The sequence below is a fragment of the Salvelinus sp. IW2-2015 genome, linkage group LG13 (assembly GCF_002910315.2).
Source record: "Salvelinus sp. IW2-2015 linkage group LG13, ASM291031v2, whole genome shotgun sequence".
Classification (NCBI taxonomy): domain Eukaryota; kingdom Metazoa; phylum Chordata; class Actinopteri; order Salmoniformes; family Salmonidae; genus Salvelinus; species Salvelinus sp. IW2-2015.
The window spans coordinates 31,545,196-31,571,481 of NC_036853.1; the positions used below are offsets into that span (position 1 = coordinate 31,545,196).

Genomic DNA, 26,286 nt, shown 5'->3' on the forward strand with positions numbered 1-26,286 from the left:
CAATTCAATACATTTCTTAGTATCAATATATTAACTTGGTTCCATAACATGAAATAGTGACTCCAAAAAACTTTCTTTACATAAGACTTTATTAACTGGTTACAATATTGGCACCAAATGATAACAATCTCATCAATGTAAATCGTCCCTGCTCTTTAGTATCACAGTACTTACAACAATATAATTTTAGATTTAGTGATGGCAGTGAACATCATGAAAAAACAGAACAGATTAACTGCAATGACATATATACTCACGGGTGGCCAAAAATAACAAACCTCCAACTCTTCTGATAGGCTTCCGCAGCTATGTCACACCCACCCTTTTTTGGTTGTAACATTGTATTTCATGGTACTGTGTTGTATATTCCATATGAGCTGCAAAGGGATGTTATTCATCAATGGTTATCTCCTACCGGTGTGCGAGATAACCATTGTTATGGTTATGTTTGATAAATCACGCTTTTTCTGTGAGTACGAACATTCTAAATTCAGTTTGTAAGTAGTATTTTAAAATAGTTTCCATGCAATATTGACAAATGAGGCCCCAGGTCAGGTGAACAGGAGCTCGCAATGTTTTCAACTTCGGTACACCAGGAATTGTTTATGAGGAGACATACCCCACCACCCAGCTCTTACCAGAAGCCCCGTTTGATTCATTCAGAATATGGAGAAGCCGTCTGGTTGAATAGCAGAGATGAGTGTACAGTCTGAAAGCCACAACTCATTTGATCAAATCTATTGTGTTATGCCATTACATGTTACATTACAGCATACAGTTGAAGTCAGAGTTTAAATACACTTAGGTTGGAGTCATTAAAACTCGTTTATCAACCACTCCACAGATTTCTTGTGAACAAATTATAGTTTTGCAAGTCGGTTAGGACATCTACTTTGTGCATGACACAAGTAATCTTTCCAACAATTGTTTACAGACAGATTATTTCACTTATAATTAATTGTATCACAATTCAAGTGGGTCAGAAATTTACATACACTATGTTGACTATGCCTTTAAACAGCTTGGAAATTTCCAGAAAATTATGTCATGGCTATAGAAGCTTCTGATAGGCTAATTGATACCATTTGAGTCAATTGGAGGTGTAGCTGTGGATGTATTTCAAGGCCTACCTTCAAACTCAGTACCTCTTTGCTTGACATTATGGGAAAATCAAAAGAAATCAGCAAAGACCTCAGAAAAAGATTGTGGAACTCCACAAGTCTGCTTCATCCTTTGGAGCAATTTCCAAACGCCTGAAGGTACCACGTTCATCTGTACAAACAATAGTACGCAAGTATAAACACCATGGGACCACGCAGCCGTCATACCGCTCAGGAAGGAGAAGCGTTCTGTCTCCTAGAGATTAACGTACTTTGGTGCGAAAGTGCAGATCAATCCCAGACCAATAGCACCGGACCTTGTGAAGAAGCTGGAGGAAACAGGTACAAAAGTATCTATACCCACAGTAAAACGAGTCCTATATCGACATAACCTGCAAATCCTCTCAGCAAGGAAGAAGCCACTGCTCCAAAACCGCCATAAAAAAGACAGACTACGGTTTGTAACTGCCATGGGGACAAAGATCATACTTTTTGGAGAAATGTCCTCTGGTCTGATGAAATGAAAATAGAACTGTTTGGCCATAATGACAATCGTTATGTTTGGAGGAACAAGGGGGAGGCTTGCAAGCCGAAGAACACCATCCCAACCGTGAAGCACGGGGGTGGCAGCATCATGTTGTGGGGGTGCTTTGCTGCAGGAGGGACTGGTGCACTTCACAAAATAGATGGCATCATGAGGGTGGAAAATTATGTGGATATATTGAAACATCTCAAGAAAACAGTCAGGAATTTAAAGCTTGGTCGCAAATGGGTCTTCCAAATGGACAATGACCCCAAACATACTTCCAAAATGGCTTAAGGACAACAAAGTCAAGGTATTGGAGTGGCCATCACAAAGCCCTGACCTCAATCCCATAGAAAATTTGTGGTCAGAACTGAAAAAGCGGTGGCAGACCACGTGTAACAACACCTGCACAGGATCGGTACATCCGAACATCACATCTGTGGGACAGGTACAGGACGGCAAGAACAACTGCCCGAGTTACACCAGGAATGCACAATCCCTCCATGAGTGCTCAGACTGTCCGCAATAGGMTGAGAGAGGCTGGACTGAGGGCTTGTAGGCCTGTTGTAAGGCAGGTCCTCACCAGACATCACCGGCAACAACGTTGCCTATGGGCACAATCCCACCGCCGCTGGACCAGACAGGACTGGCAAAAAGTGCTCTTCACTGACGAGTCGCGGTTTTGTCTCACCAGGGGTGATGGTCGGATACGCGTTAATCGTGAAAGGAATGAGCGTTACACCGAGGCCTGTACTCTGGAGCRGGATCGATTTGGAGGTGGAGGGTCCGTCATGGTCTGGGGCGGTGTGTCACAGCATCATCGGACCGAGCTTGTTCTCATTGCAGGCAATCTCAATGCTGTGCGTTACAGGGAAGACATCCTCTTCCCTCATGTGGTACCCTTCCTGCAGGCTCATCCTGACATGACCCTCCAGCATGACAATGCCACCCGCCATACTGCTCGTTCTGTGCGTGATTTCCTGAAAGACAGGAATGTCAGTGTTCTGCCATGGCCAGCGAAGAGCCCGGATCTCAATCCCATTGAACACATCTGGGACCTGTTGCATCGGAGGGTGAGGGCTAGGGCCATTCCCCCCAGAAATGTCCGGGAACTTGCAGGTGCCTTGGTGTAAGAGTGGGGTAACATCTCACAGCAAGAACTGGCAAATCTGGTGCAGTCCATGAGGAGGAGATGCACTGCAGGACTTAATGCAGCAGGTGGCCACACCAAGTACTGACTGTTACTTTTGATTTTGACCTCCCCCTTTGTTCAGGGACACAGTATTCCATTTCTGTTAGTCACTTGTCTGTGGAACTTGTTCAGTTTATGTCTCAGTTGTTTAATCTTATGTTCATACAAATATTTACACATGTTAAGTTTGCAGAAAATAAACGCAGTTGACAGTGAGAGGACGTTTCTTTTTTTGCAGAGTTTATAACAGGGATTATACTTTACCACCACTAGAGAGCAGTATGTTACCACAGTAATATTCTCTGTTGGAATAAAACTGCTCAGGCTGGATTTCACAAACACACATGCAAGAAAAATAAGTAATATAAAGGAAAAGTAATAATAACCTTACTCAAAATAGTTAAAGTAAAGGTAAAGTAATATTGCTAAGGAGTAAAGCAATAAAGCTGAAATCTACATCTATAGGAGAAATTCTGTGTAGTCATTGTGTAACCATGATTTTCTGAGGCGAGAAAAAAAAACTCTGTACAAAGGGGAAGTGCATGAACTCTGAGTTGTTATGGTAATAGCACACACCCAGTCCCAAGTATGAACACACACAACAGTGGTTATTATGACATTACTTTGGAAGCAGAGAGATAGGGAGCAGGTTACAGAGAAACCACTGGCACTTCATTCCTATGTTTAGTTTCTGTGTGCTTTTTTGATCAGTTCCACTTGTAGTGAGATGAGCAAATTACTTCATTCTTTTGTTTTGGAATGGTTGGACATAAAGACTTTTTTGATTTTCCTCTGTGTTTTCTTGGTACTTGCCGACCTCCTGAAAAACAAAACTCCAAAGAATTTTCCTCCTGGACCTTGGTCATGGCCTTTCGTTGGCAACATGTTTCAATTTGATCCTGCTAAGATACATCTTCAGTTTGAAGAGGTGGGTTTACTAAACGCTAGCCTGAGTATCATTCTGTTTGTGCTATCATTCCAACTCCTTGTCAATGGAGTTGGCGAGAGCACAATCAGATATGGCACCAGGCTAACTTAATGCTGCTTAGCACTCTTTTGATGACAAACTTTGTTTGTTTTTGTTCTTCTTGTAGTGTGAAAAAAAATATGGAAAGATTTTCAGCCTTCGAATTCCTTCGGCAAACCAAGGGCCAAAGTGGGTTATTCTGAGYGGATACGAGATGGTGAAAGAGGCCTTGGTCCACAATGGCGACAGTTTTGTAGATCGTCCCTCCATTCCCTTATTTGAAGATATATATTTTGGAAGTCAAGCAATGGGAAGTAAAGGTAACGCTCACATGCTTTATACTTGTCACACCCTGATTTGTTTCACCTGTCCTTGTGCTTGTCTCCACCCCACTCCAGGTGTCGCCCATCTTCCCCACTTATCCCCTGGGTATTTATACCTGTGTTTTCTGTCTGTCTGTGCTAGTTTGTCTTGTTTGTTCAAGTCAACTAGTGTTTTGTCTCAGCGCCTGCCTTTCCCCAGTCTCTCTTKTTCTCCTGGTTTTGACCCTTGCCTGTCCTGACTCTGAGCCTGCCTGCTGTCCTGTGTCTTTGCCACTTCTCTCAATTATCGTCCTCTTCCATGACCTGACCCTTGGCCTTCAGTACATTGTCATCATCTTACAGTTATTAACTGATAATTGATTATGGATCATAATGATAATTAAATATTGTAGAAATATTACATATTTGTACACTTTGACTGTATTAGTGTCAATCCTTAAAAATGGAAAGGTTGGGGGTTCGATCCCCGTTCAAGTCCTACCAAAGACTCMAAAAAATGGGACCTCATGCCTCTTTGCTTGGCCATTAGTATTAAGGAGATGGATAGGGGGTAACGCTCTGACAGGCTAGAATCCTGTCTAGGGTGTGAATTTTTACATCAAGCTGCCTGACGCTTGAGAAACAGGAGATGCTCCTGCCCTTATTGGCTGTTCTGACTCCGAAAAGGCTACTTTTCAAGGCTTACTTACATCTTTGAGTGTACGGTACAAGTTAAGGCTTCTTCACTGAAAACTGTTCTTACACTTAGGTGTGATTATGTCGAACGGGTATCCATGGAAGCAACAGAGGAGGTTTGCTCTCTCTACGCTGAGGAACTTTGGACTGGGCAAGAAGAGTCTGGAACCATCCATCCAGTTTGAAGCGCAGTGTTTGAATGAAGCCATTCAGAGTGAACAAGGTACAGTGGAAACTTGATATGGTTATAGTTCAATTCAAACTCTATTGTCCCTGCAAGGAAATTCATATACTTGTCAAAAACAGATTTGGGAAGACACCGCACTGACATTGTTGTTAAGTTTACACATGTGTTGCCTCTGTTTTGGATGCAACAGACATATAGCGATAACTGTTTCGATTTTCACGGTGAAAAGTCCAAGCACCAAGCAAAAAATACAACAAAGCTGCGGTGCTTACAGAGATGTTTTGCAGACTGAAGTTCAGTGTAGAGAAAGGTTTCATCTGCAGTGAAAGGTTGCAGAGCCAGAGTGGTGTTTGTCAGACCATGAGATGTCCCGAAAATCGGTCTTCTCACGAAAACATCTCTAAGGAAATGTGAGACACTCATGAACAMGATGGTCTTACCGCACAAGCGTCTTGGGACTCGTCTGAAGTCGGTACAGCCGATCTGCCAGTGTCCGAACAGTTTGGGCTATACACTAATATTAGTATTATTTATTTGTATTTATTATTTMAACATTTTACCCCCTTTTTCTCCCCAATTTTGTGATATCCAATTGGAAGTTATGATCTTGTCTCAACGCTGCAACTCTCCAATGGACTCGGGAGAGGCGATGGTTGAGAGCCATGCGTCCTCTGAAACATTACCTGCCAAGCCGCACTGCTTCTTGACACACTGCTCGCTTAACCCAGAAGCCAGCTGCACCAATGTGTCAGAGGAAACACCGTCCAACTGATGACCGGAGTCAGTTGGACTCCCCTAACCCGGACAACGCTGGGCCAATTGAACTATTGTCCTTGAGAACTATGATAAAAATCATTGTGTGATWTTTAATATTCACTCCAAGGCCATTGAATGTATTCATCTTTTGAGCTCTATGGACTTTATCCAACATGTTACAGGGCCCACCCATTACGGGACCATTCTCTGGACCCTGTTATTACCAAGGGCCTTCCAATTGACATATCCTCTACTGTTGATGTTGCTTCATCTGATCATCACCTTGTATTTTTTACTACCTTTTGCCCATAGTAGAGGATAATCTTGAATGCATTATTTGATAACGTTATCTTACCTCTGAAGTTGCTACAGATTTTATTGAGTATATGAACAATGCTCCATCACCTATTCTTCCTTCCTCTTGTCATGATTTAGCTGACTTTAATAGCAAATTAATAGCTCCAGTAAAGTTGATAAAGACCAGATCCAAACGGAGAGCCCCTTGGATTAGTGAGGAAATGTATGAATTAAAGAGATATTGCAGAAAGGCAGAGCAGAAGTTGCAGGTCCATTATGATATTCTAAGAGAGCAACTTGGCATATATAACAAGGCAATTAGAAATGCCAGATGACCTCATTTTTCTAACTTGATCACTAATAATCAGAATAATTCGAGAGTGCTCTTTTCGAGCATTGATGGCCTGATAAATCCTACCCCCGCAAACGTATGTGAACTTTCCTCCACATCTAAATGTGATGAGTTTACGGCATATTTCAAAGATAAGATAACAAACATTAGGCTGGGTATCAGTGAAGCAAGACCTGATAAGAAGTTGATGTGCCCTAGCCTACCACGCAAAGGCAATATGGATTTATTGTCCCTGGTTGACACAGACATTCCCAGGAAAGTGATATCACAATTTAAGCCTTCTACCTGCCTTCTTGATCCTATCCCCACCACCTYCTTCAAACCAGTTTTTAATTGCATACCTGAAGAAGTGCAAGCTATTGTTAATCACTCCCTGTTCACAGGCACTTTCCCCAACTGCTATGGTGAAACCCCTTCTGAAGAAAAGTAATCTGGATTATTCAGTTCTTAGCAATTTTCTGCAAATTGCCAACCTTCCATTTTGAAGCAAAATTCTAGAAATTGGTTTTCAAATGGCTAAATAATTTAAGTACCAACTGTATTTYTGAAAAATTCCAATCTGGTTTTCGGGCCTACCACAGCACAGAGACAGCCTTAGTTAAAGTGAAAAATTATCTTGGAGCCAACACAGATRCCAAACGGCTCTCTATCCTTGTACTCTTGGATTTAAGTGCTGTCTTCAACTCTGTTGACCATGATGTCATTCTGAACAGACTGGAGAGGTGGGCTGGCCTCTCCGGTTCAGTTCTAAATTAGTTTAGGACCTGTTTAACCGGTTGAGAGTTGTCATCCTTGGTGAACATAACAGACAAAGTACATATCACATGTGGGGTTCCACAAAGTTAGATTTTGGGTCCGGTACTGTTCCGTTTATATATGTTACCTCTTGGCAGCGTGATCAGAAAGCACAGCATTGATTTTCAAGGTACTTATTATTTACCAAGGTACTTATTGTTGGAACCAACCACAGAGAGAGAATCTACTGTAATTCTCTCCTGCCATTGGTCAACTGCAAAACAAACAGAATGCTGCAGCACAGGTACTGACTAAGGTCAAAACGAGAGCACACATTACACCGGTTTTAAGGTCTCTGCACTGACTACCTATGAGGTTTAGAATTCATTTCAATGTTCTTTTATTGGTTTTTAAATCAATCCATGATTGTGCACCCCAATACATGTCAGACATGCTTTTAAGTTATGTACCCAGCAGGTCTCTCAGGTTTTCTAGCACTGGCCTTTTAACTATCCCAAAGCCTAGGACCAAGAGGCATGGAGAGGCAGCTTTTAGTTACTATGCCCCCTGCCTCTGGAATAGCCTGYCAGAGAACCTGAGGTGGGCAGAAACTGTGGCCATTTAATTCATACTAAAAGTCAATATAGGTTTGTAAAAATGCCTCATTTACAAAATTCATATTTGCAGGTGTTTTAACCTCTCAAATGTTATTATGGCAGCCATATTTGATTTTGGACACCATATTGGACTTAARGCAAAATATAATTATAATTTGTGTTTGCCCCTTTGACTTTATTGCAAGACTAGGGGCTAAAGACAAAATCCTTTCAGGAATGCAATTTCACTGTTTTCTTTAGARCCAAATACAATAGCCACAACATCAAAACATCTGTAACTGTATGCATTTTTGTGAGGCAGGACCATACATCACTGAACGAGAGCAACTTGAGAGAGCAAACTAAAAGTTGTCTATTGAACAGCTACCAAAAAGTGAAGTTTAGTCATAGTTTGATAGTTCCGCCTACTGTATTGGTGTGTTTACAGGTCTATATATCCAAAATGCTTTAAGATATCATAATTAAAAAGTTGTTTGTTTCTCTTGTTTGCTCTGTCAACTTTCACCGCAGATACGGAAGTGCGACATAGGCAGAGGCGGTGGATTTAGATGGATTCAATGCAAAAACAAAATCCAGATATCTCTAGCTTAACCCCCTAATCAAATTAAGCTTTATTTATTCAGCACATTTCAAATATGAAATGCAAGACAATTTGCTTCACAGGAAAAAAACTAACATGAAAAAAATGAAATATTTACTACACAAACATAAGAAGCAAAACAAAATAGCAATAAAAACAGAAATAATCAGCACCCTAAGGAAGAGCAAAGCTAAAAAGGTTTGTTTTAAGATCTCTTTTAATCTCTGGGATATGTCGGACGGTAGCGTGTCACCTGGCCAACATCCAGTGAAAATGCAGAGCGCCAAATTCAAATAAATTACTATAAAAATGTGCATTTCATGAAATCACACATTCAATATACCAAATAAAGCTACACTTGTTGTGAATCCAGCCAACGTGTCAGATTTCAAAAATGCTTTACAGCGAAAGCAAACAATGCTATTATCTGAGGATAGCACCCCAGCAAACAATCACAGACCATCATATTTCAACCCTCCCGGCGCGACACAAAACGCAGAAATAAAGATATAATTCATGCCTTACCTTTGACGAGCTTCTTCTGTTGGCACTCCAATATGTCCCATAAACATCACAAATGGTCCTTTTGTTGGATTAATTCCGTCGATATATATCCAAAATGTCCATTTATTTGGCGCGTTTGATCCAGAAAAACACCGGTTCCAACTTGCACAACGTGACTACAAAATATCTTCAAAAGCTACCTGCAAGCTTTGTCAAACATTTCAAACTACTTTTGTAATACAACTTTAGGTATTTTTTTACGTAAATAATCGATCAAATTGAAGACGGGATGATCTATGTTCAATACCGGAGGAAAACAATGTGAGGCATGCTTTCTGGTCACGCGCCTCTAACAAACAGTACACTTCACTCGAGCCTAATTCTGAACATGGCTACTCTTCTTTTTCTCAAAGGAAAACCTCAACCAATTTCTAAAGACTGTTGACATCCAGTGGAAGCGATAGGAACTGCAAGAAGGTCCCATAGAAATCTGGATTCTCAATGAAAACCCATTGAAAAGAGAGTGACCTAAAAAATAAAAAAATCTGAATGATTTGTCCTCGGGTTTCGTCTGCCAAATAAGTTCTGTTATAGTCACAGACATGGTTCAAACAGTTTTTGAAACTTCAGAGTGTTTTCTATCCAATACTACTAATGATATGCATATATTAGCATCTGGGACTGAGTAGGAGGCAGTTTACTCTGGGCACGCTTTTCATCCAAACGTGAAAATGCTGCCCCCTATCCATAAGAAGTTATTAATTGTATTCTTAATCCAACATGGCCAACATGATTACTTTCAAATCCCTTAGCCTGCATTTATGTAGCCCTTGCACATTTTGATTGTGTTATTCTGTCTTTAAAATGGTTTCATAAGGCTCTTGGTGTATATATAGGACTATGAGTGGCACTGCCAGGCCTCTGTTGTGTTTGAATATGCGAAGCCAACTAGTTTTTCAATGTGTGTTCATGTTTTAATCTCATTCACACACTTACAGCATATCAACAAGGACATGAGTGTGTTCTTAAATAGTGAGGAGACAAAGTAGCCAATCGTTGTTGTAGTTCTGTGGCCAAATTTCGGCCCTGCTAGAGCTGCCCCGGTCAACTGTGAGTGTTGTTATTGTGAAGTCAAAACATCTAGGAGCAACAACGGCTCAGCTGCGAAGTGGTAGGCTACACAAGCTCACAGAATGGGACCTCCGAGTGTCTTGAAGCGTGTAGCACTATAAAGTTTGGTTTGAGGAGGAATAATGGTCTGGGACTGTTTTTCATGRTTCCACTAAAGGGAAATCTTAACGCTACAGCATACAATGACATTCTAGATGATTCTGTGCTCCCAACTTTGTGGCAACAGTTTGGGGAAGGCCCTTTCCTGTCAGCTTGACAATGCCCCGTGCACAAAGTGAGTTCCATACAGAAATGGTTTGTTGAGATCGATGTGGAAGAACTTGACTGGCCTGCACAGAGCCCTGACCTCAACCCCATCGAACACCTTTGGGCTGAATTGAGATGCCGACTGCAAGCCAGGCCTAATCGCCCAACATCAGTGCCCGACCTCATTAATGCTCTTGTGGCTGAATGGAAGAAATTTCCTGCAGCAATGTTCCAACAGCTAGTGGAAAGCCTTCCCAGAAGAGTGAAGGCAGTTAGAGCACCAAAGGGAAGACCAACTCCATACTAATGCCCATTATTTTTGGAATGAGACGTTCGACGGGCACATACTTTCGGTCATGTAATGTAGTTGAAGTTCAAAAAAATTGTCTTGAGTACAGGTCATAAGTATGGTACACAAATCTGAAAAATATCTCTAATTTAAAACATGTACAGAGGTAATTGAACCACAAGTTAATGGTGATGTCGCAGCCATATTGGATATTGGACACCATATTGGATTTGGAGGGKTGGGGCAAACATAATGTATAAAGTCCACGTAGGAACGTTTGATTGAAATAAATGAGTGTTCAGTGTCTGGGCCCACTTGCCTTAGAGCTGATTGCAATAGCCACAACATCAAAAAAATGTAACTGTATGCATTTTTGTCAGGCAGGACCATGCAGCACTGAATGAGAGCAAATTTGACCTGGAAGTTGTCTATTGAACAGCTATCAGAAAGTTACATTTGTATTCATAGTTAATATTTGCTCCTATTGTATCTGTGTGTTTACAGGTCTATATTTCCAAAATCCTTTAAGATATCCTAATGCTGTTTGTTTGTATATGTAGGGCAGACAATTGACTACTTGTATTCAACATTTTTGCAAAATCAGAGCTTGCAATATTGGGCCACATGAGCTTATGTATACAACCATCAATTTCATATATTGGAGACCTTAGAGGGAAAAAAACATGGTTGTGCTTTGTTATACCTCTGGTAGGGGTATCTCAGAAACGAATGCCATTTTTGAGGATTGGCCACATATGGTGACATTTGATTTTTGATGTAAGCCATATTGCTTTTGTGGGGAATAAGGTTGCTTTTGTCCCATGCAGGAAAACCCTTCAGCCCGCAGATACTGATGAACAATGCTGTTTCCAATGTGATCTGCTGTCTTGTGTTTGGTGACCGCTTTGAATACAGCAATGACCAATTCCAAACCCTCCTGAAAACAATGAACGAGATTATTTACCTGGAAGGAGGCTTTTGGGCCGGGGTAAGTCTCTCCCTCATTCTATTTGTAGACTGCTTCAACCTTATGTGGTTGGTTACTTTGACTTGTTGACTACAACTGTCTACCCTAGAGGAGAAAATAATATTAAATTCACTAATAGATTTTTTTTAAATGTAAGTATTATGGCCATCCATCAATTCAAGAATGATCAGGAAATCTGACTGGACTGGACTGAAGTTTTCCATTGAACCTAACTTTGTCAGAAACATACTGGCCGTAGCTCTTTTTGCCCCAAAACCCCTATCTAAATCAACCTAGAACCATGAAAAAAATGTATATTAACTTTTGGTCATGTAGTGCATGTAAAGGCTAATGGATAATAGTGAAATCATCTGTTAGATCATATTGATAAAAAATATCCATAGCCCAACTCAACTTCAATCTAATGAAAAAAAATTATAATCTGCGATGATTGAATATATATAAATTAGAGCCACTGTGTTTGTTCTGTTGGTCATAAATGTGACTGCTCAGATAATTTCACATATCACGAGCTTCATAGATTCAATGTATTCAAATTGAAGGCACATAATATAAACTATACCCTTTAATTATATTTACAAAGAAAATAGTAGCCTAGTGGAGCGTTGGACTAGCAACCGAAAGGTTGCAATATTGAATCCCTGAGCTGACAAGGTAAAAATCTGTCATTCTGCCCCTGAACAAGGCAGTTAACCCACTGTTCCTAGGCCGTCATTGAAAATAAGAATTTGTAAGGCGTCCTGCTAGAAGGACAACTTCCACTGAAACTGGAGGGCGCACAATAGCAAATAAATAATCATACAAATTATGGATATTTAACATTTAGGTACATACAAGTGTCTTATATTGGTTGAAAGCTTAATTTCTTGTTAAACTAACTGCACTGTCCAATTTACAGTAGCCATTACAGCAAAAGCATGCCATGCGATTGTTTGAGGACGGCGCCCCACATCAAAATATTTTTCCACCGGCACAGGTTTCATAAATTCACAAATAGCGATTTAAATATTTACTTACTTTTGAAAATCTTCTTCTGATTTGTCATCCAAAGGGTCCCAGCTATAACATGTAGTGTCGTTTTGTTAGATAAAATCCTTCTTTATATCCCGAAAAGTCAGTTGAGTTGGCGCCATCGATTTGATTAACCACTCGTTCAACATGCAGAGAAAGGAATCTGAAAATCTACCCCTAAACTTTGTTTCAACAAGTCAAAATACATTTCTATTTACTCCTCAGATACCCTAAAATGTAATCAAGCTATAATATTTCTTACAGAAAGAAGTATGTTCAATAGGAAACCGATTTTAGCAGGTGCGATCTGTCTTCATCGTGCACGCATACACAAATTTCCAAGACTGTGTCCCTGTACTAAAACTGATATTTCTTATTCGTTTTGAAAGTTACAAGCCTGAAACGTTGAACATAGACTGCTGAAACCCTGTGGAAGCCATAGGAATTGCATCCTGGGTGCTAGAATTCAGTATGCCCCTATAAATTCCATTGTAAGAGCATGGGCTCTTAAATTCCGGTTGGATTTTCTTTGGATTTTCTCCTAGCATATCTATTGTGTTAAATTCTCCTACATTATTTAAACATTTCTACAAACTTCAGTGTTTTCTTTCCAATGGTACCAATTATATGCACATCCTGGCTTCAGGGCCTGAGCAACAGGCAGTTTACTTTGGGCACGTCATTCAGGCGGAAATTGAGACTTGCCTAGTTAAATAAAGGTTAACATTTTTTAATTAAAATTACATACTTCTGGTGCCAAATTCATCTGTAAAAGTACATCTAGGCAATTTATGGTTGTGGTCTTGTGACTATTTTGAGAAATCATATGAAACTTCTATGAATCATATTAGACACCTTAATAATGCATGATATATGATTTATTTGTTGATAAGTACAACTTTTTTAATGGTTGAGTGGCTACCTTTTGATCTATTTTGCCCTGTAGTTAATGTCATTTTAGAAGCCTTTGTTAAGTGCAAGTGATATAAAACACCAAATATCAGTTGGTATGCTGTAATATATAATTACATAATCGCTAATAGCAATTTAATAGCAATATAATTCAACAATAAAGTACTGTATTGCTGTTTTGCTGTATATTTAATGCAGCATTCTGTAAATTATGGTGCATTGTGGAAAAATATTGTTGTAGGGGAAAGAATCGCTTGCTCATTAACATATTTTAAGGCTTAAGTGGCTATATTTGTGGCACCAGTTAGTGAGAGTCCTGTACAAATTTAAGTGGTATCTGGTAGTAGTTCCCTAACAATTGAATGTATGTAGAGAACAGATCAGAGTTAGTGATGGGCACTCTTAATCACTTCTTTGAGCCGGCTCATTGCAAAAGACGGCTCATTTGGTTCCCAATGTAAAGCCCAAAAGGTGGGCTACAATTATGTCAGATCGTGAAAAGCGAGTTTTAATACATTTTTACCTGCCCACATATTTTTTACTTACGCACTGAAAAATTCAGCGTGGACCAGATTGAGGCGCTCTCTCCACTATTTATTGTTTCAGCAGTGAGGAGTCACCCTCTTTCTATAATTATTTTGTAACTTATCTGCAGAAAAACGTTGTTTTGAGTTCAAAAATCAGCAAGAGCTGTTCGTTTGCAAACAACCCATCACTAATCAGATTGGCAATGGGCCTTAAACCTTTAATGGATGAAAATGTAACCATGTCCATTTCATTTGTTTTTTCCCTGTCATCACGACCAGGTTGGAAGTTTTTGTTTAGGCCTCTGATAGCGCAAGTAATATAAATCATCAAGTTTTCATTAAAATGCTTTAACATACAAATGCCTAGCTGCCAACATGCTTTTTCCAACCCCTTGTAATTACAGTAAAACAAGGTAAGATAATTGTTTTTACAGTAAAATAGTCACTTTAACAGTATTTTACTGTTTCATTGCTTGACATTACAGTAATGTACAGGAAGTTGGCATCAAGTTACCTTGAATATCTCAGCAATGTATTGGCACTATCCAGAGATAGTGAGATATATATCATAAGATATCTTGTTGAAATTACAATAATTTTGAAGATCAGAGTTTCCTTAAGTACAACATTTTCAGTAAGTTAAAGAAACTCTATACTTGCTGTGACTGATATGTTTTTTTATCAACCTTTTGTTGAATGCACCAACTGTAAGATGTTAAGGATAAGAGCACCCACTAAATTACCTAAATGTAAAAATGAAAACGTGCAAAGAACACTAGGTAATATGTCACTGGGTAATTACAGTAATATGCTGTAATTGTAATCAGTGCTGTAAATTAGATTACAGGTACATACTTGGTACTGTAATTTAGATTACAGAAAGTGTTGGTACCGTAAAATTGATTACAGTAGCTATACTGTAAAATGAATTACAGTAACTTACTGGCCAATTGCTGTCAGTAACTTACTGTACATTTTACGGGAAATATTTTTTGCAGTGGGCTGGTCTAAATGATCATTTTTGCTCAGTATTATCATTATTTTACTAGAAATGGGGGCCTCAAGGGGCTGCTGTGTTTGAAATTCCYTGGCCGAATTCTGGTTCCAGTCCGTCCCTGCCCTAACTGTCCTCAGATGTATAACATGATGCCGTGGGTCATGCGTCGGGTTCCTGGTCCTCACAGAAGGATCTTCACTGGCTGGAAGGAGGTCATCTCCTTCATCAACATCAGGATTCAGGAGCACATGAAGGACAACGACCCCTCGTCACCAAGAGACTTCATCGACTGCTTCCTCAACGAGATAGAGAAGGTGACGATGACAATGATTATCAGTGATGTAGTGGTAAAAAAAGTATTTGAGTAAAAACTGATTGCCATTCGTAGTGAATATAGTAATGCTCCCTGTAGTATTTTTCTGCAGTAGGTAGGCAAGTGGGGTTTACGTACAGGACATGTTTACCCTCCACTACACTGATGATGATGATGATGAAGTCGGACTGGAGAAAAGTTACACTACAAAATAGTATTAGGGAGTGGTTCTACATAATCAAATCGTTTTTTTTAAAGTGGTGGGTGCAGGGCACACTTACCATCCAAATGAATGTGCATTCAGAGYTATTATTTGTATTGCAACACATGTACACTTTTTTTATCACAGTTTTTGACACATTGGTAATTTAGCTACAGCATCGTCAATTCGTTAAATTGTCAAATMTTTTTTAAAGTATCTAGCATATCGTTGAGGTTGTTTTGGTGTGTTTTGTTCCACAGTGTGAAGACGACACAAGGGCTGGGTTTAACTTGGAGAACTTGTCCTTCTGCACCCTGGATCTATTTGTGGCTGGGACAGAGACCACCTCTACTACCCTCTATTGGGGCCTTCTCTTTATGATCAACTACCCGGAGATACAAGGTAAGTGCTCCCACCACCATCACAATGACTAAGTTTCGACCCCTATAGCATTTAATCAGTTTGTCAAAGCGATTGATCTTGATTGATTAAGAAAAGGCCATTCTCTCACATGGAGGCACGCATACACAAACACACACACACAAACACAAACACTCACAATTCGTTTGCATGAAGACTTTCTTTGTGTYGTGTCTTTATATTTTGTATCCCTGTTGTAGCCAAGGTGCAGGCAGAGATCGATGCAGTTGTTAGGTCATCCCGGCAGCCSTCCATGGAAGACAGGGACARCATGCCCTACACAGACGCAGTCATCCATGAGACACAGAGGATGGGGAATATCATACCGCTCAACGTATCCCGCATGGCCACTAAAGACACTGAGGTTGGAGGATACACCATCCCTAAGGTCAGTCATCTCATCTCAAGCCTAGAGATCATATACTTGTTCTACTTAGTTATGTGATCTCACGGCGCGTCTAATGATTCAGCGCTTTATAAAGATGTATTCCTTATAACTACATTAATGTGTAGTATGTTGTCACCATGTTTTGTTTGTACGTTCAGAAGAATAATTAAATGTGTTTGGTCAGTTATCGTATAGGGACATACCTACACTTGAAAGTATAAGGTTTTTTCCTTATTATTTCAACTACACATAAAGCATTGATGCCATAACATTGTGTACATTGTGTACTTGTTGATGAGATAATGTCTGTTATTTTTTCCCCTCAGAACACCATTGTGTTAGGCACCCTCCAGTCGATCCTGTTTGATGAGTCAGAGTGGGAGACCCCTCACACCTTCAACCCTGGACACTTCCTGGATCAGGAGGGCAAGTTCAGGAAGAGAGATGCATTCCTTCCATTCTCTTTAGGTAATACTGTACTACATTTCTTCCATATCAGTTGACCCCAAATTGGTCCCAAATAAAGCTGCCCTATAGGAAATAGTACATGCACAACTCATCTTCCTTACATAGTAATACTTGACTCGGTTTAACTGATTGACTTGAAGTTGAATCATTGACTTGCCTATATAGTTAGAGTACACTGTTATACTTTTATTTTATCAGTTACTTACTGTATACATTAATGGTATGATACTGTATTGTTATGTTCTAATTTCTGGTAAAATAATCCAGACGGACCCAGAGAAAAACTGAAATTAGATTTAATCACCACACTGGGCGTTGCAGCTGCATAGCAAACCCATACAGGTCACACAAGCACTTATATTTATACCTTCCGACTAGGCCCTCCTATTTAGGTGATAATGCCTGAGAAGCCTGTGTTTGGAGGATATATTGGCACGGGTGGTAGGCCAGAGACAAAGTCGAGGGCTGACAACCAGTGCCAATGTATCCTCTAAACACCGGGTTCGAGGGCATTATCACTTTTATACAACGGGTTACCAACATWWTYMAAWWAWKRWTTWMMWWMMMYWMCSKYYMAAWWTTTTGKYKYMMYTWRRAAWKKYCYTKKTTTYKRAARRAAARSMWWWTTTTTGAMAATTAAAATAACATCAAAATGATCAGAAATACAGTGTAAACATTGTAAATGTTTTAAACKACTATTGTAGCTGGAACACCAGTCTCAACGTCAACAGTGAAGAGGCGACTCCAGGATGCTGGCCTTCTAGGCAGAGTTCCTCTGTCCAGTGTCTGAGTTCTTTTGCCCATCTTAATCTTTTCTTTTTATTGGCCAGTATGAGATACGGCATCCCGGAGTCGCCTCTTCACTGTTGACCTTGACTGGTGTTTTGCAGGTACTATTTAATGAAGCTGCCAGTTGAGGACTTGTGAGGCGTCTRTTTCTCAAACTATTCACTCTAATGTACCTGTCCTCTTGCTCAGTTGTCCCCCGGGGCCTCCCACTCCTCTTTCTATTCTGGTTAGAGMCAGTTTGCGCTGTTCTGTGAAGGGAGTAGTACACAGCGTTGTACGAGATCTTCAGTTTCTTGGCCATTTCTCGCATGGAATAGCCTTCATTTCTCAGAACAAGAATAGACTGACGWGTTTCAGAAGAAACTGTCAAATATATCAAAAAGAGTTCCAGGAAAAGCAGKTGTTTCCARGCCTTCTGCAGGGATATGGGGAGCGAGCACCAGCAGGTGCTTTATCATGCAGAGGTCCACTGGCTTTCCAGGKGTMMASTGTTGGATCRCTTTTATGARCTTCGAACATTTCGATYGTGAGGAATGGCTCGCCCATGTTGCCTACCTGSCGGTTATGTTTGATCATCTGAWTKTGCTCAATGYGTCAATGSAAGGGAGGGGGTACAATCGATTTGAACGGAGGGACAAAGTGGATGCCTTCAAGATGAAGCTTACCATTTGGGCAAATCATGTTTCTAATGGGAGGATTGACATGTTTCCCAATGCTGATTTYGAGATTCAGAATCTGATCAACATAGCATACCGCGACACACTGAAGAAAAAAAAGTTGAACAGCATCTTGTCAAGCTGCAGGGAARGTTTTGCAACTACTTCCCGGAGAAGAACAGCAGACTAGACGACTGGACACGGGGCCCCTTTCGAGTGGAGATGGGAAGCGTCACGTTGCCGAGYAACGAAAAGGATMTGCTGGTGGAGCTGTCACTTGATCGCGGACTGAGCATGCACTTCCCGGAAATGATACTGCCACAGTTCTGGTGCAGCATAATGGGAGAGTATCCTGCTCTCGCCTGTCATGAATCATGCTACCGTTCAGCACTACCTATCTGTGTGAAAGGGACTTCTCTGCTATGGGCGTGCTGACAACTAAAAGCAGAAACAATTTAAGAATATATCAAAACAATATATATTCATACTAAGAGTATATAATTATATAAAACAGGGAAAATATAAGACAGTGTTAAAAAATTAATTCATAATCTATAAGCTCTAACCCAAGACACATGGCTCCTCTTAAACCCTTATGGAATCATTCTTGCACTCAGAGACAGAACCCCTTTGTACTTTCCCTCTGCCCAAATTCAATGCACATAGATCATTCCATCTAACTCATAGCACCATAATTACTACTGCTAGTCTAACAGTTATATACAGTTATAAACAGACTAAAATGGGCTCAAGTCAAATAGTCTCCAACAGTATAAAGTGAATACAGTAGATTACTGTAGAATGCACAACAAAATACCATACATTTGTTTTACAGCAAATCATTCTTTAATTTCAACAGTAAAACACTGTAGAATGCACAGTAAAATACAGAACATGTGTTTTACAGTATTAATTCTAGTGAATTGTCAGAAAATGTTGTGGGCGGTGAAAGAATCTCTGGCTCATTAACATATTTTAAGGCGCCTTGTAAGACGCTATATTTGTTGCAACCGTGAGTGAGTGCTGTACCCCCAAATATATTTTTTGTAATTCTGCAAACCTTGTTCTTGAGCTCTACAGTAACTTGCTGGTGAGTTATTGACAATAATGGAATACAGTACCAATGCTGCATTTTTGCAAAGCCAAAAKCCTTTTGAAAACTAGGGGGGGTGTGCTATTGTTGTTTCCACTCAATAACATATTTTTGTGGTGCGTGTTGTAATAGACGATATTTGTTGCACTCGTTAGTGAGAGTGCTGTACCAATTTAAGTGATATGTGGTGATGGTTCCCTAACAATCACATTTATATAGTGGTCAGATCAGTGGCAGCAAGTCTCAAACATTTAATGGTTGAGTGGCTAGCCATGTCCTTTTGATCGGTTTTGCCCTGTCGTCACTGTCAGTTTAGAAGCCTTTGCAAGTGATGCAAAACACCAAATATCAGTTGGTATGCTGTGATATACTGTATATTKAAATCTTCACTATTAGCAACTGCTGATTTTTATTTTCAATACAATTCAAYAATAGAGTGCTGTTTTGCTAYATATGTACTGTAGCATACTATAAATTACATTGCATTGTGGAGAAATATTGTGGGAGGGGACAGAATTGCTGGCTCATAAATATACCGTTTGTGAAAGTATTCAGACCCCTTGACTTCTTCCACATTTTGTTAGGTTACAGCCTTATTCTAAAATTGATTAAATCGTTTTTTCCCACATCAATCTACACACAATACCTCATTATGACAAAGCAAAAACTGTTGTTTTTTGGGGGGAAAAACAGATATCACATATACATAAGTATTCAGACCTTTAACTCAGTACTTTGTTGAAGCACCTTTGGCAGCAATTACAGCCTCGAATCTTATTGGGTATGATGCTACAAGCTTGGCACACCTGTATTTGGGGAGTTTCTCCCATTCTTCTCTGTAGATCCTCTCAAGCTCTATCAGGTTGGATGGGGAGCGTTCTTGGGGACCTTCAATGCTGCAGACATTTTTGGTACCCTTCTTCAGATCTCTGCCTTGACACAATTCTGTCTCAGAGCTCTATGGACAATTCCTTCGACGTCATGGCTTGGTTTTTGATCTATCATGCACTGTCAACTGTGGGACCTTATATAGACAGGTGTGTGCCTTTACAAATCAGGTCCGATCAATTGAATTTACCCCAGGTGGACTCCAATCAAGTTATAGAAACACCTCAAGGATGATCAATGGAAACAGGATGCACCTGAGCTCAATTTCAAGTCTCTTTGCAAAGGGTCTGAATACTTATGTAAATAAGGTATTTCTGTGTTTTATTTTTAATACATTTGTTTAAATGTCAACTGTTTTTACTTTGTCATTATTGAGTACTGTATGTAGATTGGTAAGGATTTTTTATTTATTTAATCCATTGAAGAATAAGGCTGTAACGTAACAAAATGTGGAAAAAGTCAAGGGGTCTGAATAGTTTCCGAATGCACTGTGTCTTAGTGCCTTGTATGTGGTAGTAGTTCCCTAAAATATACATGTATATAGGAAACGGATGGTAGCGGGTCTTAAACCTGTTAATGGTTGAATATTTACCCATTTGGTCTGTTTTGCCCTGTAATCATGGCCAGTTTGGAGACCTTTGTTTAAGCCTCTAGAAGTGCAAGTGATACCTAGTATTCATTAATGTGCAAACGCCTTCAGCCAATCTGCTTGTGCTAATCGCWTGTAATTACAGTAAAATACTGTAGAAATAATTTTCTTACATTGATAATCACTTTTACTGTATTGYACTGTTTTTCATTGCTCTGGCATCAAGTTACCTTGAATATCTCAGTATTGAATTGGCACTCTCCAGAGATAGTCAGATATATACGTATCATAAGATATATTGTAGTAATTACAATTACTACAATGTATCCTTAGCTACAATACAACATTTTCAGTTAGGTTACACAAACCTTTTATTTGCAACCTTGGTTGAATGCACTGACTGTAAGTTGCTAAAGACAAGAGTGCCAGCTAAGTGACCAAAATTAAAAACTTGCTAAGAACACTGTGTAATATGTCACTGCATGGGTAATTGGATTTCAGTAACATTTTTGGTACCGTCAAATGGATTACAGTAGCTGTACTGCTAAATAAATTGCGGTCAGTAAGTTACTGTACATTTTACAGGAAATGTTTTACAGTGTACGTTAGTGTTAGTATCCCAATCCAAAGTAACTGTTCTGTACTTTACAGCACGTGCCAAATTCATTCCAATGGAGGGCCGAGTGTCTGCAGGTTTTTGCTTCTCCCTTGTACTTGATTGCTGAATTAAGGTCATAATAAATAAAGAACTCTCCTCACCTGGTTGTCTAGTTGAAAGGAAAAAAAAAAAAAACCTGCAGGCACTGGGCCCTCCATGGAATGAGTTTGACGCCCCTGCTTTACAGTGTCGGTTAGAGAAGGTTTACTGTGATTGGTTCCCTCCCCAGGTAAGAGGGTGTGTCCTGGGGAGCAGCTGGCCAAGATGGAACTCTTCCTGTTCTTCACCTCCCTGCTGCAGAGGTTCACCTTCTTCTCTCCCCCAGGGGTGGAACCCAGCCTGGACTTTCAGATGGGGGTTACACACAGTCCCAAGCCTTACCAGCTGTGTGCAACACCTCGATGAGTCTCYCACAGCTGCCCCATTCATTATGTTGCTGAGGTTTAAAACGTCATTCTTGGAGGGCCAAGTGTCTGCAGGTTTTCACACCTCCCTTGTACTTGATTGATCAACTAAGGTAATAGATTAGAACTTCCTTCGCCTGGTTGCTTAGGTCTTAAATTGACACAAATTAAAAGGAAATTAAGTCTTTCATAACACCAAACAACTGAAAAGGCTGCAGATGGCGAAAACACACTCACGTAATGACACTACACATACCACTAATACTCTACATATCAAGATCTCAAACCATATGTTGTAGTCCTAGATTAAACTTGAATAAGAAGGAAATATTTGATTGATAATGTAGGAGTGTTTTGGATTTTCAATGTAAATGTACATAATTTACTTAATTTACAATGTAAACATACGACATGTCTTTCATGTATATGACATATCTGAATGTATTTGACCCATGGTCTGGTGGATTGTGATTTCTTCTGTACCTTTTTATTTTCTTTCAAGGCAATATACACTACCGGTCAAAAGTTTTAGAACACTTACTCATTCAAGTGTTTTTCTTAATTTTTACTATTTCCTACATTGTAGAATAATAGCGAAGACATCAAAACTATAAAATAACACATATGGAATCATGTAGTAACCAAACAAGTGTTAAACAAATATTGTTTAATATTTCAGATTCTTCAAATAGCCACACTTTGCCTTAATGACAGCGTTGCACACTCTTGGCATTCTCACAACCAGCTTCATGAGGTAGTCACCTGGAATGCATTTCAATTAACAGGTGTGCCTTAAGTTAATTTGTGGAATTTCTTTCCTTAATGCGTTTGAACCAATCAGTTGTGTTGTGACAAGGTAGGGTTGGTATACAGAAGATAGCCCTATTTGGTAAAAGACCAAGTCCATATTATGGCAAGAACAGCTTAAATAAGCAAAGACAAATGACAGTCCATCATTACTTTAAGACACGAAGGTCAGTCAATACAGAAAATGTCAAGAACTTTTAAAGTTTCTCAAAATTCATCAAGCGCTATGATGTAACTGGCTCTCATGAGGACCGCCATAGGAATGGAAGACCCAGAATTACCTCTGCTGCAGAGAATAATTTCATTAGAGTTACCAGCCTCAAAAATTGCCAGTAACAGACACATCTCAACATCAACTGTTCAGAGGAGACTGTGTGAATCAGGCCTTCATAGTCGAATTGATGCAAAGAAACCACTACTAAAGGACACCAATTAGAAGAGACTTGCTTTGGCCAAGAAACACAAGCAATGGTCATTAGACTGGTGGAAATGTGTCCTTTGGTCTGGAGTCCAAATTTGAGATTTTTGGTTCCAACCTACGTGTTTTTGTGAGACTTGGTGTGGGTGAACGGATGATCTCCGCATGTGTATTTCCCACCGTAAATAATGGAGGAGGAGGTGTTAAGGTGTGGGGGTGCTTTGCTGGTGACATTGTGATTTATTTCGAATTCAAGGCACACTAAATCAGCATGGCTACCACAGCATTCTACAGTGATACGCCATCCCATCTGGTTTGGGCTTAGTGGGACTATCATTTGTTTTTCAACAGGACAATGTCCCAACACACCTCCAGGCCGTGTAGGGGCTATTTTACCAAGAAGGAAAGTGATGGAGTGATGCATCAGATGACCTGGCCGCCATAATCCCCTAACCTCAACCAAATTGAGATGGTTTGGGATGAGTCGGGCTGCAGAGTGAAGGAAAAGCAGCCAACAAGTGCTAAGCATATGTGGGAACTCCTTCAAGACTGTTGGAAAATCATTCTAGGTGAAGCTGGTTGAGAGAATGCCAGTAGGTGTTCTAAAACTACAGGTCATATCATAATGCCATTTAAATACTCTAATCAGGATCGAAGGCAGGTTAGAGAAAAGTCCATCTGAAATATGAATGTGGGCTAATTGTGCTCTCCTCCCTGCTGCCTTCAAGCTTGAATGAATTTCAGACTTACAACGTACTACTAATTGTCTGTCCCTTATTTGTGTTAGACCACACTTCATCTATTTGAATGAGTTTGGATAAATAACTGTTTGTTCTCAATGTCACAATGCAACACAGTGGATCTCACTGTTGCTGTGAGTGAATATCATAATTTCAAACACTGACATTATCAATTCCCCAACCCTATCAACTCAAAAGCCTATCCCTGAACCGTAAACATAAAGTGGATTTGAAAATAATTGAGTAAGGATGACGCTATTATTTTAGAGATCATCATATATGTTTTCTGAGCTATCTGTAACTTGTGAAATGTCTTTATTCTGGAAATGTAAAAGAAAGGACAATTATAAATATGATGAAAATAAACTGACTAAGACTCTTTTTGGTCTTTATTCTTGCTCAGCTTTTTGTAGATCCTGGAAACCACAGACTACACACATAAAGGACTTAGTGGTGAGGAAAGAGTTGATCAAAATCCTGGTGAAAGTAGATTTTCTTGCAACAACAGTAAATGTAGAAATTGAATGAATAGAAAGGACTACTCTATTACTCATGAAATGTAATCTGAAAAACAGCGCCACCAACTGGTGGCGTTTGGTTGAGTTGCCCAAAAAATTGCATATTGCAAATTTAGGGAAGTTATTAAGAAGCCTCCAAATAAATTATCATTTCCATTCTCAGAGCGTTAATAAAACCTCCCTGGAAAACATTTAAGGAACCAGAGTAAAACTTTTTCAGAACCTCCCTGCAACCTGTTATAGGCTTTGGGTTTTCCATATATATTTTAAGGTTAGACGTTAGTGTCATCTCGTTAGTCAGTATGTGTTACACCTTGTTCTGGCTTGTCCATCTTGTTAGTCAGAAGGTGTTTCACCTGTGCTGGCCCAGGTGATATTTAAGAGCGTCTGACCCAGTGCTCCAATTGTCTTGAGAGATGTGGAGGTGTCACGGCCGTCGTCGAAAGGAGACCAAGGTGCAGCGTGGTAAGCGTACATTTTCTTTTATTTAGTAAAATGTCGCCAACAAAACAAGAAATAACAAAAACGTCCGTGAAGCTTACAAGGGCTATAGTACCCCAAACAAAGACAACTTCCCACAATGACAAAAGGGAAAAAGGCTGCCTAAGTATGATTCCCAATCAGAGACAACGATAGACAGCTGTCCCTGATTGAGAACCATACCAGGCCAAAACATAGAAACACAAAATCATAGAAGTAAAGAACATAGAATGCCCACCCCAAATCACACCCTGACCAAACCAAAATAGAGACATAAAAATGCTCTCTAAGGTCAGGGCGTGACAGGAGGGTTAACATCTTTAGCTGGCATTCCCTATTAGAAAAAACAATCCCTGTCTGAGCTTCCTTGTTCTCATTTTTCTCCACTTTTTAGTTTGCTTCCTGTCTTTAAGTCTGGTGTGGGTTTTTCTTTTGTATGCCTCTTCTTGGGAAAATTCAGTAGGCACTCATGATGGGTGTCTTTCAGGTCCCAGTTGTTGTTGCTAGTCAACTTCGGGTGGACACCCCCATGAGTTTCTTTCAGAACCCCGCCTAAAACCTCATCTGTTTTGTTTTCATTTTTGTCAGTGACTGTTTGCTCCCCCTTCTGTTTGAGCTGCAGTTGTATTTATGTTTTTGCTGGGGAACGTAACAAAATGGGAGCTCATCTGCTACACTCAAGTTCTGCAGTGCCCAGATATTTGCGTGTTCAAAATACAATTTTGTGGTAGAATTTCTGTCACTGACATCCATCCTGAGGGGTTAAATGCAGTGGAATAAAGTACTTAAGTAAAAATACTTTAAAGTACTAATGTAGTTTTTTGGGGTATCTGTACTTTACTTTGCTATTTATATTTATATTTATGGCAACTGTTACTTCACTACATTCCTAAAGAAAATCATGTACTTTTTACTCCATACATTTTCCCTGACACCCAAAAGTACTTGTTACATTTTGACAGGAAAATTACCCAATTCACAGTTATCAAGAGAACATCCCTGGTCATCCCTACTGCCTCTGATCTGGCAGACTCACTAAACACAAATACTTTTTTTGTAAATTATGTCTGAGTGTTGGAGTGTGCCCCTGGCTATCCGTAAAAATATATATAAATGAATGGTGCCGTCTGGTTGGCTTAATATAAGGAAGGTGAAGTGATTTATACTTTTACTTTTGAGCAATTACATGTAATTTTGATACTTAAGTATATTTAAAACCAAATACTTTTGGACTTATACTCATGTAGTATTTTACTGGGTGAATTTCACTTTTATTTAGGTCATTTTCTATTAAGGTATCTTTACTTTTACTCAAGTATGAAAATTGAGTACTTTTTCCACCACTGGTTATACGATTGGTGGAATCATTTTGATAGTTGCGTAAACACACAGGCTAATAAAAAAAAATGAAAAGCCATGGACTTTAAGTTGGAAGCAGTTGTGGAAAACCCTACATGGAGGTGCTAGATAAATGTATAGATGCAAATCTGCTCATCATTGCAATACATTATGACATCAAAGCGGCATCTGACGATCCAAAAGC

General features: G+C 39.7%; 1 protein-coding gene across 1 annotated transcript; it reads left to right on the top strand.

Moving 5' to 3' along the window:
* Window positions 1-3,425: 3,425 nt before the first annotated feature.
* LOC111971193 (cytochrome P450 2J2) lies at window positions 3,426-22,459 on the top strand. The gene is made up of 9 exons (XM_023997984.2): window positions 3,426-3,746; window positions 3,913-4,105; window positions 4,857-5,006; window positions 11,305-11,465; window positions 15,050-15,226; window positions 15,688-15,829; window positions 16,048-16,235; window positions 16,562-16,703; window positions 21,606-22,459. The coding sequence occupies exons 1-9, from the start codon at window positions 3,546-3,548 to the stop codon at window positions 21,779-21,781; spliced, it is 1,530 nt and encodes a 509-aa protein (XP_023853752.1). The 5' UTR covers window positions 3,426-3,545; the 3' UTR covers window positions 21,782-22,459.
* The last annotated feature ends 3,827 nt before the right edge of the window (window positions 22,460-26,286 follow it).